We start from the raw sequence: 14,066 nt of genomic DNA on the forward strand, positions 1-14,066 counted from the left end.
AATATATTATAAAGGAATAATCTTTATCTGAACTAAAGCTGCAGTGAAGGAAACTCATGTCCAGCTGAGAGCAGCAGTGAGCTTTTGTTCACTCAGGGAAAAGTCCGTGTTCTTCATCTTATTTGATTAACATTTTTCCCCCCTCTTTGGCACTAGGTATCTAGTTAATATTTAGACATTATATACATTTTCTTTCAACTGTTGTTCCTATTATGTGATCAAACAAAACCAGAGATGCCAACCACATCAGCCTGCCCAGGGAAAGCACCTGGGTCCCACGAGGCACCCAGCTGTGGCTAGCAGGGTAAACAGGACTCACACGGGAGCCAGAGCCTGGGAGAGCCTGGCCCGAGGGGTGTGCCGGCCCAGCCCCTGTCCCCAGGAAGCAGAGTTCGCTAGAGTGCCTCAGTTTATCACTCTGCCTCTTCCTCCCATTCCCGCTACCTCCCCGAGCAAACCGCAACGGGAAGCAGTGTCTAGTTTTGAATCTTCCAGAGCCTTCTGATGTTTACCATTCCCCCCAGGAGAGGGAGGTGAGGGATGGAAATCTCTCTGCAAAGAAAATATACTTTAAAAAATTCAATGAAGCGATGCACAGACACCCTGCAACCCAACTTGTCTCTGCTTATTAGGTGTTCAGAGCGATGATGGGCTCAAGTCTATTTCAGTCCAGAGAAATCTGAACTCCTTTAGTGGCGCAGGTGTACCTATGGTTAAGGGTGTCGGGTAGGGGACAGCCTCCTCTTTTGGAGCAGAAAGCACAGTCACCAGTGGCGGGACAGTCGCAAAAGCTCTGGGGCTGTGATACCTGGGGGCTTGTGTCAAAACTCCACCCACCAGGAGCTCCAGGGTAAGATGGGGAGGCTGGAAAGATGGAAGTTTGGAGGGGAAAACAGTTACAGAGAAGAAATCATTCCCGGGCCCCCGGCAGGAGGATATCCGGGGTGAGAGAAGGGCGGGTCAGGGATGGGCCGAGTTGGCCTGGAGTCCCCAGGGGAAAAGGGGAAGCGACAGCTCGCCGTCCTCGGGCCCCCAGCTCCCCGGTGCGCGGCACCGGCGGCTGGCGTCGGTCTCCGTGTCGCTAAAAGTATCGGGAGAGGGATGGAGAGCGCAGCGTCCCAGGCTCCCCGGCGAGGAGAAGCACGCGGGGCTGGGCGGGGCCCGCCTCCAGTGCTTGAGTGTCGAGTGCGGGGGGGGGGGCACGATCTCCGCTCTCCCGGGCGCCCCAGCCCCAGCGCACGCCTCCGCTTCCGCGCCCCCCTCCGCGGGCGCGCGCGAGGCGCACTCCCCCTCCCTCGGCGGCGCGGGGCGCGCGCCCGGCCCCCTCCTCCTCCCCTCCGCGCCTCTCGGCTCTCCCGGCAGAAAGTTAGCAGCGGGGAAGGAACTCGGGGCTGCAACAGCGCGCGGCGGCGGCGGCAGAGGCTGAAGCAGGAGCCGCGGCGGAGCCGGGGAAGCGGGGGCGCTGCAGACGGAGCAGGTGCAGCCGGCGGGTCCGCGCGCCCCCCTCGGTCCCCTTGACAGAGGCTGAGGGGGGGTGGTGGGGGGCCGCCCGGACTCCGCGGGAAGAGTGGGGAGGGGGCCATGCGGCCGGGCTCCCCCCCGGCGCAGCGGGACAGCGGCCAGGGCCGGGGGCGCAGCGGCGTCGCTTCATGCAGCCGGGGCGGCTGGGCAGCGGCGGCGGCGGCGGCGGCGGGGGCGGCGGCTGAAACCATGTCCGGGCAGCGCCGGGGGCCGCCGCCGCCGCCGCCGCGAGCCGGGAGCCGCGATGGCCCCGTGGCCCGCACCTCCTCCGCCTCCGCCTCCGCCTCCACCTCTCGCCGCGCCGCCGCCGCCCGGCGTCTCTGCTAAGGGGCCGCCGGCGCGCAAGCTGCTTTTTATGTGCACCTTGTCCCTGTCCGTCACCTACCTGTGCTACAGCCTCCTGGGCGGCTCGGGCTCCCTGCAGTTCCCCCTGGCGCTGCAGGAGCCGCCGGGCGCCGCCGCTGAGCCCCCACCGAGCCCGCCGCCACCCTCTCTGCCGCCTCCCCCCGTGCGCCTCGGCGCCCCCCTCGCAGCCGCCCGCGCCGCCGCCGCCGGACAACGCGAGCCGCGGGGAGCCGCCCGAGCCCCCCGAACAGCCCGCCGCCCCCGGGGCCGACGGCTGGGGGCTGGCGAGCGGCGGCGGGGGCGCCCGGGACGCCTGGCTCCGGACCCCGCTGGCCCCCGGCGAGATGATCACGGCGCAGAGCGCGCTGCTGGAGAGGGAAGCGCAGGAGTCCAGCACCACCGACGAGGAGCTCGCAGGCCGGAGAGCGGCCAACGGGAGCAGCGAGAGGGGCGGCGCCGCGAGCACCCCGGACTATGGGGAGAAGAAGCTGCCACAGGCGCTTATCATTGGGGTCAAGAAAGGAGGGACCCGCGCGCTGCTGGAGGCGATCCGAGTCCACCCGGACGTGCGGGCGGTGGGCGTTGAGCCGCACTTCTTCGACAGGAACTACGAAAAGGGGCTGGAGTGGTACAGGTAGGACCCTGGGCTCGGCGGGATGGGATGGACGCACCGGAGACCCGGCGCGAGCCGCCGCTTTCCGGGCCCTTGGACACCCAGGCGCCGCCGTCCCGAGAGCCCTTAAGCCCCAATGGGGGCTCTGCCAACCCTGGCGGGGCCGCTCAGGGGGAGCGGCGGAGAGGGCTGGACTATGGCCAAGGGTCACTTTATTTCAGGACGAGGGGTGGAGGTGTCGCCTTGCTTCTGTCTGCCTCCGGTTTCTCATCCGGGGAGATTCCTTCTGAATCTGCCCAGTTCCTAGCCTGGGAATCCCCAGCCTTCGTGCCCGCGGGGTGTTTCCTAGCCCGGGCTCTGGCGGGGCTCTGGGCTTCTGCGTTGGGGACGCCAAGGAACGAGCTAGATGGCTCTAGGGGCTTTGAGATCCCCTGGAATCTCTCCAAATCGCCCTGAAACGCATTTGCGTGGCTGGAATCCAACTTTAGTATTCTCAGGTTAGAGCAAAATGAACAGGCAACAGTTAAAAAGATGATGCTGGCAAGTTCTGGCTTTGTAGTAAAGACCAGGGATGCCCCCCATCTCCAGAACTTTATATCCCCCGTGGCTGAATGAACCCTGGGTTGGTTCTGCCTCGGCAGCATCAGTGTCTACATGACAGTTGGTGCCCTAAGAGTTTCTGTGCACTGCACCCGTGCCCTTTCCAACCCGCGCCTCCTTCGCAACAGATTGGAGCTTCTGGCTTGTGAAATGTTCACCTCTCTCCTTTTCCACCCTCTGCCCGTGGTGAGAGAAAGGGAGAAGAGGAGTAGAAAGTTAGGTGCAGGTAAAATAAATTAGTAATCCAGCTTTCTTGCCAGCCATAGCATTTAACTCCATACTGGTGCAGATTCCAAAAACAAACCTCCTTTGCTCCCCTCCCTTCCTTCCGTTTTAGATCTCTCTGGAAAATAGATCTGGATGGCTGGCCCCATCTCTGTTGCATCTCAGTAATTAATTGCAGTTGTCAAACAGAAACACAGGCTTTGTCAGCTAAAGTGATGTTATCGTCTTAACAGAGCCAATAGGTAAAATTCGAGGATTGTTTCCTGACAAGTTCCCTTCGTGTTGAAGAGATGTGCTTTCTAAGTTTAAATTACAGCCTGGGAAAAGTTTTAGAAATAGCTTAACTTAAGAAATAGATAATAAATGGGTGTATTGTGATTGATTTCTTCCACTTTAAAAAATATGCCTTATGCTTTCAAAGCTTGAGAGAAGTACATTCCACCACATTAAACTGAAACAGCAAATGTGTCTGTTAATGTCTTGTCTGTTTCAACAGCGAAATCTAATTGCAATATTTTAGGAGGCTTCAAACAACCCCTTCCTATCAAAACATAAAACAGCAAATGCCTAATTTAACTGGAAAAATCAGTATTTATAACATCACGAGCCATGGCTTCCAGTTTGCGATTATAATTAAAAAGGTGTTAGGATGATTAATGCAACAACAGCAATATAGAGAAGGGGTATGATGTCTTGGGAGGGTTTCAGTTGTTTAATTGTTGATTATGGGGATGTTCTGGTTTCTGCTGTGAGGTAGCCTCGGCCCTATGAGGGTAACAGTGGCTTTTTCAATTCTAATTTTAAAGCTGTGTATCTCAGGAGAAGTGCCAAGTACCCTTCTGGGGGAGAGCGAGGCATAAAGATCACATCTTTCCAACATGTGTTCGGGTTGCTTTGTAGCAGCTGGAAATAGAGAAGGGACTGTTTTATTCAGATGCCTTAAAGTTTGCTGAAGGGTTCGTGGTGGAATGTGTGTCAGGAGGTCCCATTGGTGGGGCTGGAGAATTTTCTGAATGAGAGGACAGGAGATGCCAGATTTTCTTAATCTTCTTTCATGCCGAGGGCTGGGAAGAGGAGGCATGGAGACAGGCATGACAGGGCTGTGGAAGGTTCTATCCTAGCACTGTGGTACTCCCGGCCGTCCCTCATGTGGTCTTTGGGGCTGAGTGTGAATATTTGGTACCCATCCACAGAACTGTTATACTTAAGACATGTGGGCAGATTCCCTTGATCCTCACTTAACAGGACCATGGGATTTCTCTGTGGCCTCCCCATCCTTGACCCCAGTGTCTCACCCACGGCAGATCCTTGTAGTGCTTATAGGTGCCGACTGCAAGTGCTGGAGAAGAATCTATGTAACACAGAGAGTATCAGTAGCCACCCAAGCCTGGCTGCTGAGAAGACTTCTAGAAACCCCTTTGGCCCATGGGAGTGTGCTGAGGCTGCTTGGATACCTCTCCAGCCTTACGAGGGACAGCAGTGCTTTGAGGGTATTTGTGGGATTTTCACGGGCTCTGTCTCTTCAGGCTCCTGTCTCTCCCCTGGAGGAAGAGGGGATGACATCCTCATTATATTGTAGAAAAGGAAACGGTGGCATCAGTTCAAACCAGTAAAGGAAAGCCTTCCTCTTATTTCCCTGCTCCAACTGCATCTTATAAATGGCGGCATCTGTGCTTGAATGTGCTTGAATGGCCACGCTTTCTCCCCATCCGCGGAGTAGTCAATGCAAAATCTTCCACTTGCCAGAGGAGAGGGCCACAGATGAATGAAAGGTTTTGATTCTCTCCCCCACTTGTTTTCTTTCCCTTTTTCTTGTCGAGGTGCTTCTGCGAGAGCCTAATTCTGCAAGTGTTTCTGGGGTCTGCTGTTATCAGCCAGAGGGAGAAGTGAGAATTTGGGGGCAGCTCCCGGCAGCATTGGTTTGGGCTTTCATCCTATCCCAGCGGAGCAGCCCTGGGAGTTTTTTTCTCTCCGTGTCACTCCAGCCTTGTCTAAATCCGGGTTTTGCTTTCTCCTATGCTGTTGATCTAATGTGATTTAAAAACACATTTGAGATTGGAACGCGTGCCTCAGATTTCAGGGCAAGATAGACTAATGGATTAGGATGGGAGTGTTAAAACTATGGGAGAAGCAAGCCTCCCTTGGTGGATTGACCCAGGCCCATGACTCATAAGTGTGTGTGGGGGGGTAGACTTGACCCTCTTCTCCTCACCCCTCCAAACCAGTAAAATAAAAGGGCTAAGCCCCAAGGCACCTTCCAGAACGGGCTGCTCCAAGCCCTCTGGGCAGAGACCTTATACTCTTCTAAGGGGTGGGACCTGGCAGCCCCGGCAGAACTCATCCAAGTGACAGGGCTGCCTTGTGGTGTGACCTCCCCCATGGCTTTGCAGCAACTGTGCAGCAACCCTGACCTTGGCTTTGGAAACACCTCAGGCCCGGGGAGATGGGAAGGGAACCTCCATGGTTTCAGATGGTCTGCACTGCCAACAGTGAATACGCTCCTTCCATTGGCTAGGGGAAAATCACTCAGGAAGACCGTCCCCATAGTCGTGCTTGTGCTATCCCTAGGAAGGTGGTCTGCAGCACTGTTTGTGCTGCGTATCTGGAGAATGAGGGAGGACGCCAGAAAGACACTGGCAGTTAGGGAATGCTTGTTCTTTATGGAGCCGGGCACTTCGTGGACGTCCTCTCGTGTATGAGTGTCATAATGAGGGTTGTGGATGACATAGCAGCCTTCGTGTTTTACAGGTGGCCCTTGGAGTGCAAATGACTTGCTCAGGGTTGCTCAGCTGGGTCAGTGGTTGAGCTGACCGCATCTATCCAGTTTCACAATACTGGTTTCTTGGTTTCTTCCTTTGTATCTCACCACCACACACAATACTAGCAAGATGTTTTCCTTCCTTCCTTCTTACATTTAACCAACATTTTAATAATATCTTACCATGTACCCAGAACTGTTGTAAGGACCGGGGATAAAGTGGTGACTAAGCACTTTGTGCTCCTGAAACTGACATTGAAGTGGTGGGCAGGGGAGACAGGAAACAGTCTTTCTTGTTACCTTTTTCGTGTGGCTACTAGAAAATGTACCATCATGCTGGTGACTCACATTATATTTTCACTGGGCAGGGCTCCTAGTAGAGCAGTGCTTTTTAAGCTTTAAACGTGCACGCGTCACCTGGGATGTTGTGAACATGTAGGATTCTGATTCAGCAGGTCTGCGGAAGGCCCTGAGAGTCTGCATTTCTAACTTCTAGGTGCTGCAGATGCTGCTGATCTCTGGACCTCATTTTGAGTAGCAGGGGTCTAGAGAGAAATTAGTGTGTGCGTGTGTGTGTGCACGCCTAGGTTATTTTAAATCAAATGACTAGGGAAACTTCCCTGTGAGGGTGAAGTAAATGAAGTGAAAGAATAAGAGTCTGCCATGTAGAGATCTGGGTAGAGTGGTTTCCAATAGCGGGAATGGCAGATGCAAAGGCCCTGAGGCAGAAACAAGCCTCGTGGCTTTATAAAGGGTTCTTTCAGTATTCCTAAAGCATAGTGTTTGTAGCTGGACAAAACTGGGTTCAAAATCTGGTTTTACAACTTACTGGTTGAATAATTTTGGGTAGATAACTGACTTAATATCACTCATTTTCAGTTTGTTTATCTGGGAATAATTCCTTCCTCGCAGGATTGTTGGGGAGAATAAATGAAGTAATAAAGGTGAATGTATTCCCCGCCCCCCCAAATGAGTATCTTAGAGCAGAAATCCAAATGGACCCAACTCCTGTTTTTTTTTTTTTTTTAATTTCTCAAATCATTTTGGTCTCCTCTGCTTTACCTTTGATCACAGCTGTCCTAATACTGGATGAAGAGTCTCCTATTGGGGATGTTTTTGGGAAAAGTCTAATAATGATTGGCTTTGCAGTCTACATCTGCCTGACTTTAAACCAAGGGTCACCAACTCGGAAACCCAGTGAAATAGACGAGGGGAGAAACCGGGGGCACTTCTCCATCTGCGGGTCTCAGCCACTGCTCTCTTCCAGCTACCCTTTTCTGTGTGCAAATGTTAACCACATCCTCCACTTGGTAGGAGAAATTGGAAATCCAGGCTTTGATGTGAAATCTCTTGGTTTTTAACTTTGGCAAACCCGATTAAAATTTCTTAAAAGCCTCGTGTGGGCCAGCACTGTGGGACAAACAAAATACATCTGTGGGCTGGATACAGCCAGCTGGCTACCAGTTTGTGACCTCTGGTTTAAACTCATTTCAGAAAGTAACTGGCATAGCCAGACGCTTTGCACTTGCCAGAATTGTGGCTTACATGTGCTATTTTAGTTTCCATTTTTTCCCCCTTTACAGATTTTGCAACAGCAAGGGGGGCGGGGAATACCTCCCAGATATATTGCAACAATAACAAAAGGAGCTGGAGATAAATAGGAACACTGAGGCAGAAATAGACAATTCACAAATACATTTCCCTTTTGTTCTCAGTGAACGTTTTCTTGAAGGCGGGACAACTCTTCAGTTGTTCACTCATTAATCAGGAGCGTCGAATGTGATCCATATATATATAAGTTGCACCTATAAAACAGATTCCGGTCAGGTGGGTTCAGTAAGACCCAAGAGATGAAAATAATTGGGTTCTAGCTTTTGCTCTGCCACATTACTAGTTGTATTGGACCTCAGGTTACTTGGTCTGTTTCTTTCTTTTTAAAAAAATTCTGCTTCTTAGATAATGAGACTATATTGTCTCCAAAGGTCCATTCAGTGACACACTTGGGTTCTAGAACAGACTTCTGTGTTAGACTTTTCAGAGTGAGGAAACTAGTAGGGGAGAAGCAACATTGTTTGGAGCATGTTCTTATTGGTCTCTGAGCCAGAAGCCACTGTGTCTTCCTGGTGTGACCACCAGGCCTCAGTTTCTTTATCTGCAGAATGGGCTCAGTATTACTTCCCTTCCAAGGGATTATGCGATGATGAAATGAGTTTGTGATGGAGGACATCGCTCTCTCCTACTTTCCTCTCTTTCTCTTTCATTTCCCCCTTGCCTTTCTTCTTCATTTTCCCTGCGCATCAGTACTGAAGGTCCTAAAGAGAAAGCTGTAATGCATTTTTCATTTGAATACAGCCTTTTATTTCAAGATTATGTCTGAATGAGGGATTTCAAACCCTGAAGCAGCTCTTCAGTAGCTCTCCAGAGAATAATCAAAACCGGATTCCAGAAGTTGGTCTGTTGTAACTGGAGCTGAAGGAGAAGAGTCTGATTTCATGAAGTAGTTGTAGCCAGAATTCTCCACCAAGGGGCTGAGGTAGGGAAATGGGCTGGCACTCTGGGCTTGCGCACTGACATTTTCTTGAACCTACAGTAGGAATTGTTGCTGCTTGGCCTGGATAGCTACAGAGGCATTTAGAATGCCAAGGGCCTGCTTGCCTTCAATTTTTCTGCGGGGCAGAAAGCATTTGAGAAGGCAGGACTGTTCAAGAAGACCCCCGCCAAACTCCCTGGGCTTGAGATTTGGCTCCTTTCACTGGTTTTTTCAGCTCTCATGACATGACTTAGTTATTTTTATTTTTGTAGATCACACCAGTCGTTTTTACTTTTAAATTGAGTCAGGAGAGAGGACTTGAGATTTTAGGTGAATGAGAGATGGCTAGTGTTGTATGGTAGGAAGTTTTAAAGGTTTTGGTTTTGCATAATGGATGATATCTCTGTGACTGATTGAACTGCCGCCCCGTTAAAGTAATCTCTTGATTCCATTGGTTTCTGCGGTTTAACAGGCTCCTCTATAACTGTCTTGGGAATTTCAGTCAGAAATTATAATTCACTAAGGGAGTCTTTTAGCCCATCTTGCCATTAATTAAAAGCAGGCGGTTTTTTCGTTTTTGTTTTAACACTCACTAGTTAGGATTGCCTCCCTTTAAAAATTTTTTTTTACCTTTATTTAAGATTGTACAAAGCATATTCATGGGGAAGCAAAACAACACATGAGTTAGTGTTTTTTTGGTTGCAAATAATAGAAATGATCTTAAACTATTATACATAGAAAAGGTAATTTACTGGCTTATGTAATTGGGAAATGTAGGGGGTAATGACTTCAGGAACAGCTGGATCCAGGGGCTCAAATGATATCACTAGGTCTCTGTCTCTTTCCATCCTTTGGCATGGTTTTCTCGACCTTGCTTCATTCTCGGATAGGTTGTCTCACCACATTTTAGCCAAGATGGTGGTAAGCAGCTACCCCAGACAAACATATTTATGTTTATCAGTTCTTTTGGAAATCATTTTTCTTAAAGAATTTCTATAAGAAATTCCTGGAGTTGTGTTTGGCCCAGGTTGGGTCATATACCTGTTCTTAAAGCAGTCATGGTGTAGTACTCCAATTAGACCAGGGAGTGATGAGGTCACCCCTTTGGGTTGGAATAGTGGTGGGAGCAAGGAAGCAGAGTTAGTCTCACTGAAACCATAGGGAACAATTTCCCCACAAGAATGAGGTGCTCCAGGGTTCCGATGCTAGAAGAGGGGACCAGTTGAACCACATGCTTATTAAACATGTAAAGATCCAGTCTGGGACATGTACCTGATCTGAGTATTTTAATTTAGAAGGAGGTACAAAGGGTTAGTCTGGGGAGGTCCAGTGCCCTTGTAACTTTATTCATTCATTTATTTTTTATTTAAACATGTATTGATTATCAACTATGTGCTGGGGTCAAACATGAATCAGTCATGGCAGTGATCTGAGAGAGCTTATAAAATAGGGAAATGGACAAGTAAATAATTACATTACAAGGTAATAAAAGCGCTGACAAAGTGGGATTTATTCCAGGAATGGAAGGATGGTTCGATCTTGGGCGATCTAACAATGTGATTGACTCTTACTATGAGCAAATGAGAAAAATCCTGTGATTCACTTTATGGATGCTAAAAATAGAGCTGATAATATTAAATATTCCTGCTTTTTAGAACACCTGCTGATAAAATAGGATCGTCCCCAAAGCCAGCATCACCTTTAATGGTGTAACACTAAAAACATTCCCATTAAATTCAGTTCCTTGTTGGGGGGGTGCTCTGCTTTATATCCTCAGTTCACGGATGGTTGGACTGTGCCGAGGTATGGATTAACTGTTGGATTGGTGTAAATTAGTAGATGTAGATGCACGAAGGGGAAAAAACAAATCAGAGACAAGTAATGGCTGTTTTCAGTGGAACAGGGAGATGAACGTTTGGGTGGGAAAGAAGGGCCGTAGTGGTGGTGGGAATGGCCACGCTCTGCTCTGGGCACCATCTTCATTCAGTCTTCACAGGGAGCATGGGACAGGGGTCCTGGTATCACCCACGTTTTCCAGGTGAGGGAAACTGAGGTGAACAGAGGTCAAGTAACTGGCTCAGGATGTGGAGTTGAGCTTCAGACCCAAGTCTTTGGCCCCAAACACACAGCATCTCCTTTAATTTGTCTCAAAGCTCTTTTCCCCGGAAGTGTTGTCCTTCTGCCGCAGGGAGTGAATAATAATTGTGCACCTTTCCCTGCTAGACATTCTGGATCTCCTGTGTACGGATGGACTGGCCTGCCTACGGGACAGGCCGGGGCGGGGGCGGGTTCTGGTCCCACCGACAAACTGGGGCAGTGGCTTCCTCTCTGTTCTGGGCCCAGCCTCATTCCTACTTGAAGAGCCTTTTTATTTTCTGTTCCCTGCACCAGAATACTCTGCCCGCAGACTCTAAACTGGTTGTGTCTCCTCATCCTTCAAGTGTTGGCTTAAATTCCACCTCTTCAAAAAGACCTTTTCCAACTATATGCTTTTGTAAAAACCTGTTTCTCCTTCTGAGAGTGTTCTGCTGTTTTATTTTCTTCACAAAATATATTGCTTTCCCAAATCATACGGATTACTCATCTCCCTCTTGCTGGAAGGGGGACTACAAGGGACCAGGGGTCCTGTCGGTCTTTTCCTTGACAGTGCCCAGATCAGTACTTGGCACACAGTAGTTGCTCCATAATGGTGGTTAATTAATCACTGATTTTGTTTTTGTTTTTTTTTTAGAGAGAGGGGGGAGAGAGAGAGAGAGTGAGCACAGGGGAGGGGCAGAGGGAAGGGGAGCGAGAGACTCTCAAGCAGGTTCCGCGCCCATTGAGCCTGACGGGGGCTCAGTCTCACAACCCTAAGATCATGACCCTGAGCTAAAATCAGGACACTTAACAGACAGAGTCACCCAGGCACCCCAGTCACTGATTTTGAATCAATGAACTAATGAATGAAAGGATTACCCTCTATGTGCTGTTTGCTTGCAAAACTTCAGGCTTCGGAAAAGAAATAACACATTTCTTGGGAACCCTGGCTAAGAATTGTTCTAGGCTCTTTCACAATACTATCTTTGCAAGACTATTTTGGGTGCAAGAAAGAGAAACCCACTCAACCCAGCTCTGTGGGCTAGACAGTCTCCCCAAAAGGTTCCCTCCAGCACACAACACTATCTATGTATTCCTCATAGTAGCCTTACGAAGTAGATTCTTCCTTATCCCACTTTTGCCAATAAAGAGAGTCAGACTTCAAGGGCGCCTGGGTGGCTCAGTGGTTAAGCGTCTGCCTTCGGCTCAGGTCATGATGTCAGGATCCTGGGATCGAGCCCTGCATCAGGCTCTCTGTTCCGCGGGAAGCCTGCTTCTCCCTCTCCCACTCCCCCTGCTTGTGTTCCCTCTCTCGCTGTGTCTCTGTCAAATAAATAAATAAAATCTCAAAAAAAAAAAAGTCGGACTTCAGAAGGGCAAGTGACTGAGTCACACGGCGGGTTGTCACAAGCCAGGTGACAACATTTTAGAAGAGCTTGGATTCTTTCTTTTTTTTTAAAGATTTTTTATTTATTTATTTGACACAGAGTGAGCAAGCGAGAGAGAGACAGAGAGTAAGCACAAGCAGGGGGAATGGCAGGCAGGGGAGAAGCAGGCTCCCTGCTGAGCAAGGAGCCTGATGCGGGGCTTGATCCCAGGACCCTGGGATCATGACCCGAGCTGAAGGCAGCCACCCAACCGACTGAGCCACCCAGGTGCCCGAGCTTGGATTATTTCTGATGGACCATTATGTTCTGAGAGTAGTTTCAATTATGTTTCTCTAGATGCATTATCAGAACGACGTAAGTGTCGTTCAATAATCAAAGGGTTACGCGGAGGCCCTGTGTTTGGTTGTTACTCACTCTAGGTGCAGATACACCTTTCCCTGTGTGTCCAGGGTAAGGCTTCTGCAGGGCTTTCAAGGTTTGGGTGTCCTTGGAGCCGAGGAAATCGGAGGCCGACTACCTGAGTGCCTCTGTCACAGGATGCTCTGACTCTTTGGAGCTGTGTGGTGTTGTGAAATAGAAAGCTGAACCTGGAATTAGAAATTCAGGACTTGAGTCTGATTTCTGTGTCGACCTTGCTTGATGTGCATGGACGCATAATTAGCCTCCAAGCCTTTGTTTCCTCATCTCTAAAATGGGAATCACGACCTCTAAGAACGCCACAGTGATTTTGTGAGGATGGAATAGTGATGATGTGCTGGGATCTGCGTGGTCTGCACATGTTCGTTGTTATTAATCTGTGCACGTTTTCATGAATTCCCCCAGGTAATTGGTTTTCTGGAATGTTGCACTCCAGGGAGTACCTGAAATACAGGACATTCTTATCATAAAGTTAGGCTAAGTTTAATTTACAGAAACTGTTATGTAGCTCGGATATCAAACATTGGTTAGGACGGACTGCATCAAGATCCCCAGAATTCCTGGAGAATATCACTCTGCATTACTCTTACCTGCCCATCATCCTTTTATATTGAAAAACCATAAAAAAGCTATATTTAGGGCACATTGGCTTCTTAGGATTGCCCCGCAGTTGGTGACCTTTGGAAGTGCGCAGAAGGTTCTCTCTGTTTTCTCTCAGTTGACCTATCATCTCATTTTCTTGTGCACTCTGTCTGCATTTCCCGAGTCGTCATAATTCCCTTCCCACCTTCTGGCTGTAGGAGTAGCCTGCGTTCTAACCTGTAAAAGGCAGAATATGTCCCCCTCCCCAGAAATGTCCTTGTCCTAATCTCCGGAATGTGTGACTATGCTAGATTGTGTGGCAAAGGGGAATTAGGTTGCAGGTGGAATTGTGGTTGCTAAATGGCTTACCTCAAATGGGGATCATCCCAGATTGTCTGGATGGGCCAGCGTAATCACAAGGATCCTTTCAAGTGGAGGAGGGAGGCAGAGGAAGAGAACTTGGGGAACTCAGACTGCTCTTGTTGGCTTTGAAGATAGAGGAAGCAGCCACAAGCCAAGGAATTCAGGCAGTTTCTAGAAGCGAGGGAAAAGGGAAGGCAATTGATTCTTCCCTAAGGCTTCCAGAAGGAATGCAGCCTGATGATGCTTTTAATGTGAGCCCATGGAGACCCATTTCTGACTTCTGACTTCCAGAACCATGAAGCCAGTCCACTCGTGGTCATTTGTTAATGCAGGAGTACGCTCTCCTCGGACATCTCTGGCAACCACCTTCTCGTTTCTTTTCTTCCCTTGCTTTTTTCTCCTTTTCTGGAAAATAATCACCTTTGGGGCTCTTCTAGGTCTCTCGCCAAACAGCAGCATCGATGTAACCATCCACTGTTTGCAGATGGTCGCTGTACTAGTTAGGGTAAAGACGAAAGTGCTGGAGCACGGAGACCTCAACATACAGTGGCTTAAATACCATAGACGACTTGTCTCCTACATAGTGAAAGCTGATACTCAAAGTTTGTAGCAGTCAGTGCTGCCTGGCGAGGGAGGGAGAGGGAGAGA

General features: G+C 49.6%; 1 protein-coding gene across 1 annotated transcript in view; it reads left to right on the plus strand.

The window, feature by feature from the left end:
- Window positions 1-1,765: 1,765 nt before the first annotated feature.
- Window positions 1,766-14,066, plus strand: part of HS3ST4 (heparan sulfate-glucosamine 3-sulfotransferase 4) — a 402,971-nt gene continuing 390,670 nt past the window's right edge. Inside the window, 2 exon segments of the mRNA XM_021700565.1 lie at window positions 1,766-2,044; window positions 2,046-2,500. Coding sequence (XP_021556240.1) covers window positions 1,766-2,044; window positions 2,046-2,500 — 734 coding nt within the window.

This window comes from Neomonachus schauinslandi, chromosome 5, assembly GCF_002201575.2.
Source record: "Neomonachus schauinslandi chromosome 5, ASM220157v2, whole genome shotgun sequence".
Lineage (NCBI taxonomy): Eukaryota > Metazoa > Chordata > Mammalia > Carnivora > Phocidae > Neomonachus > Neomonachus schauinslandi.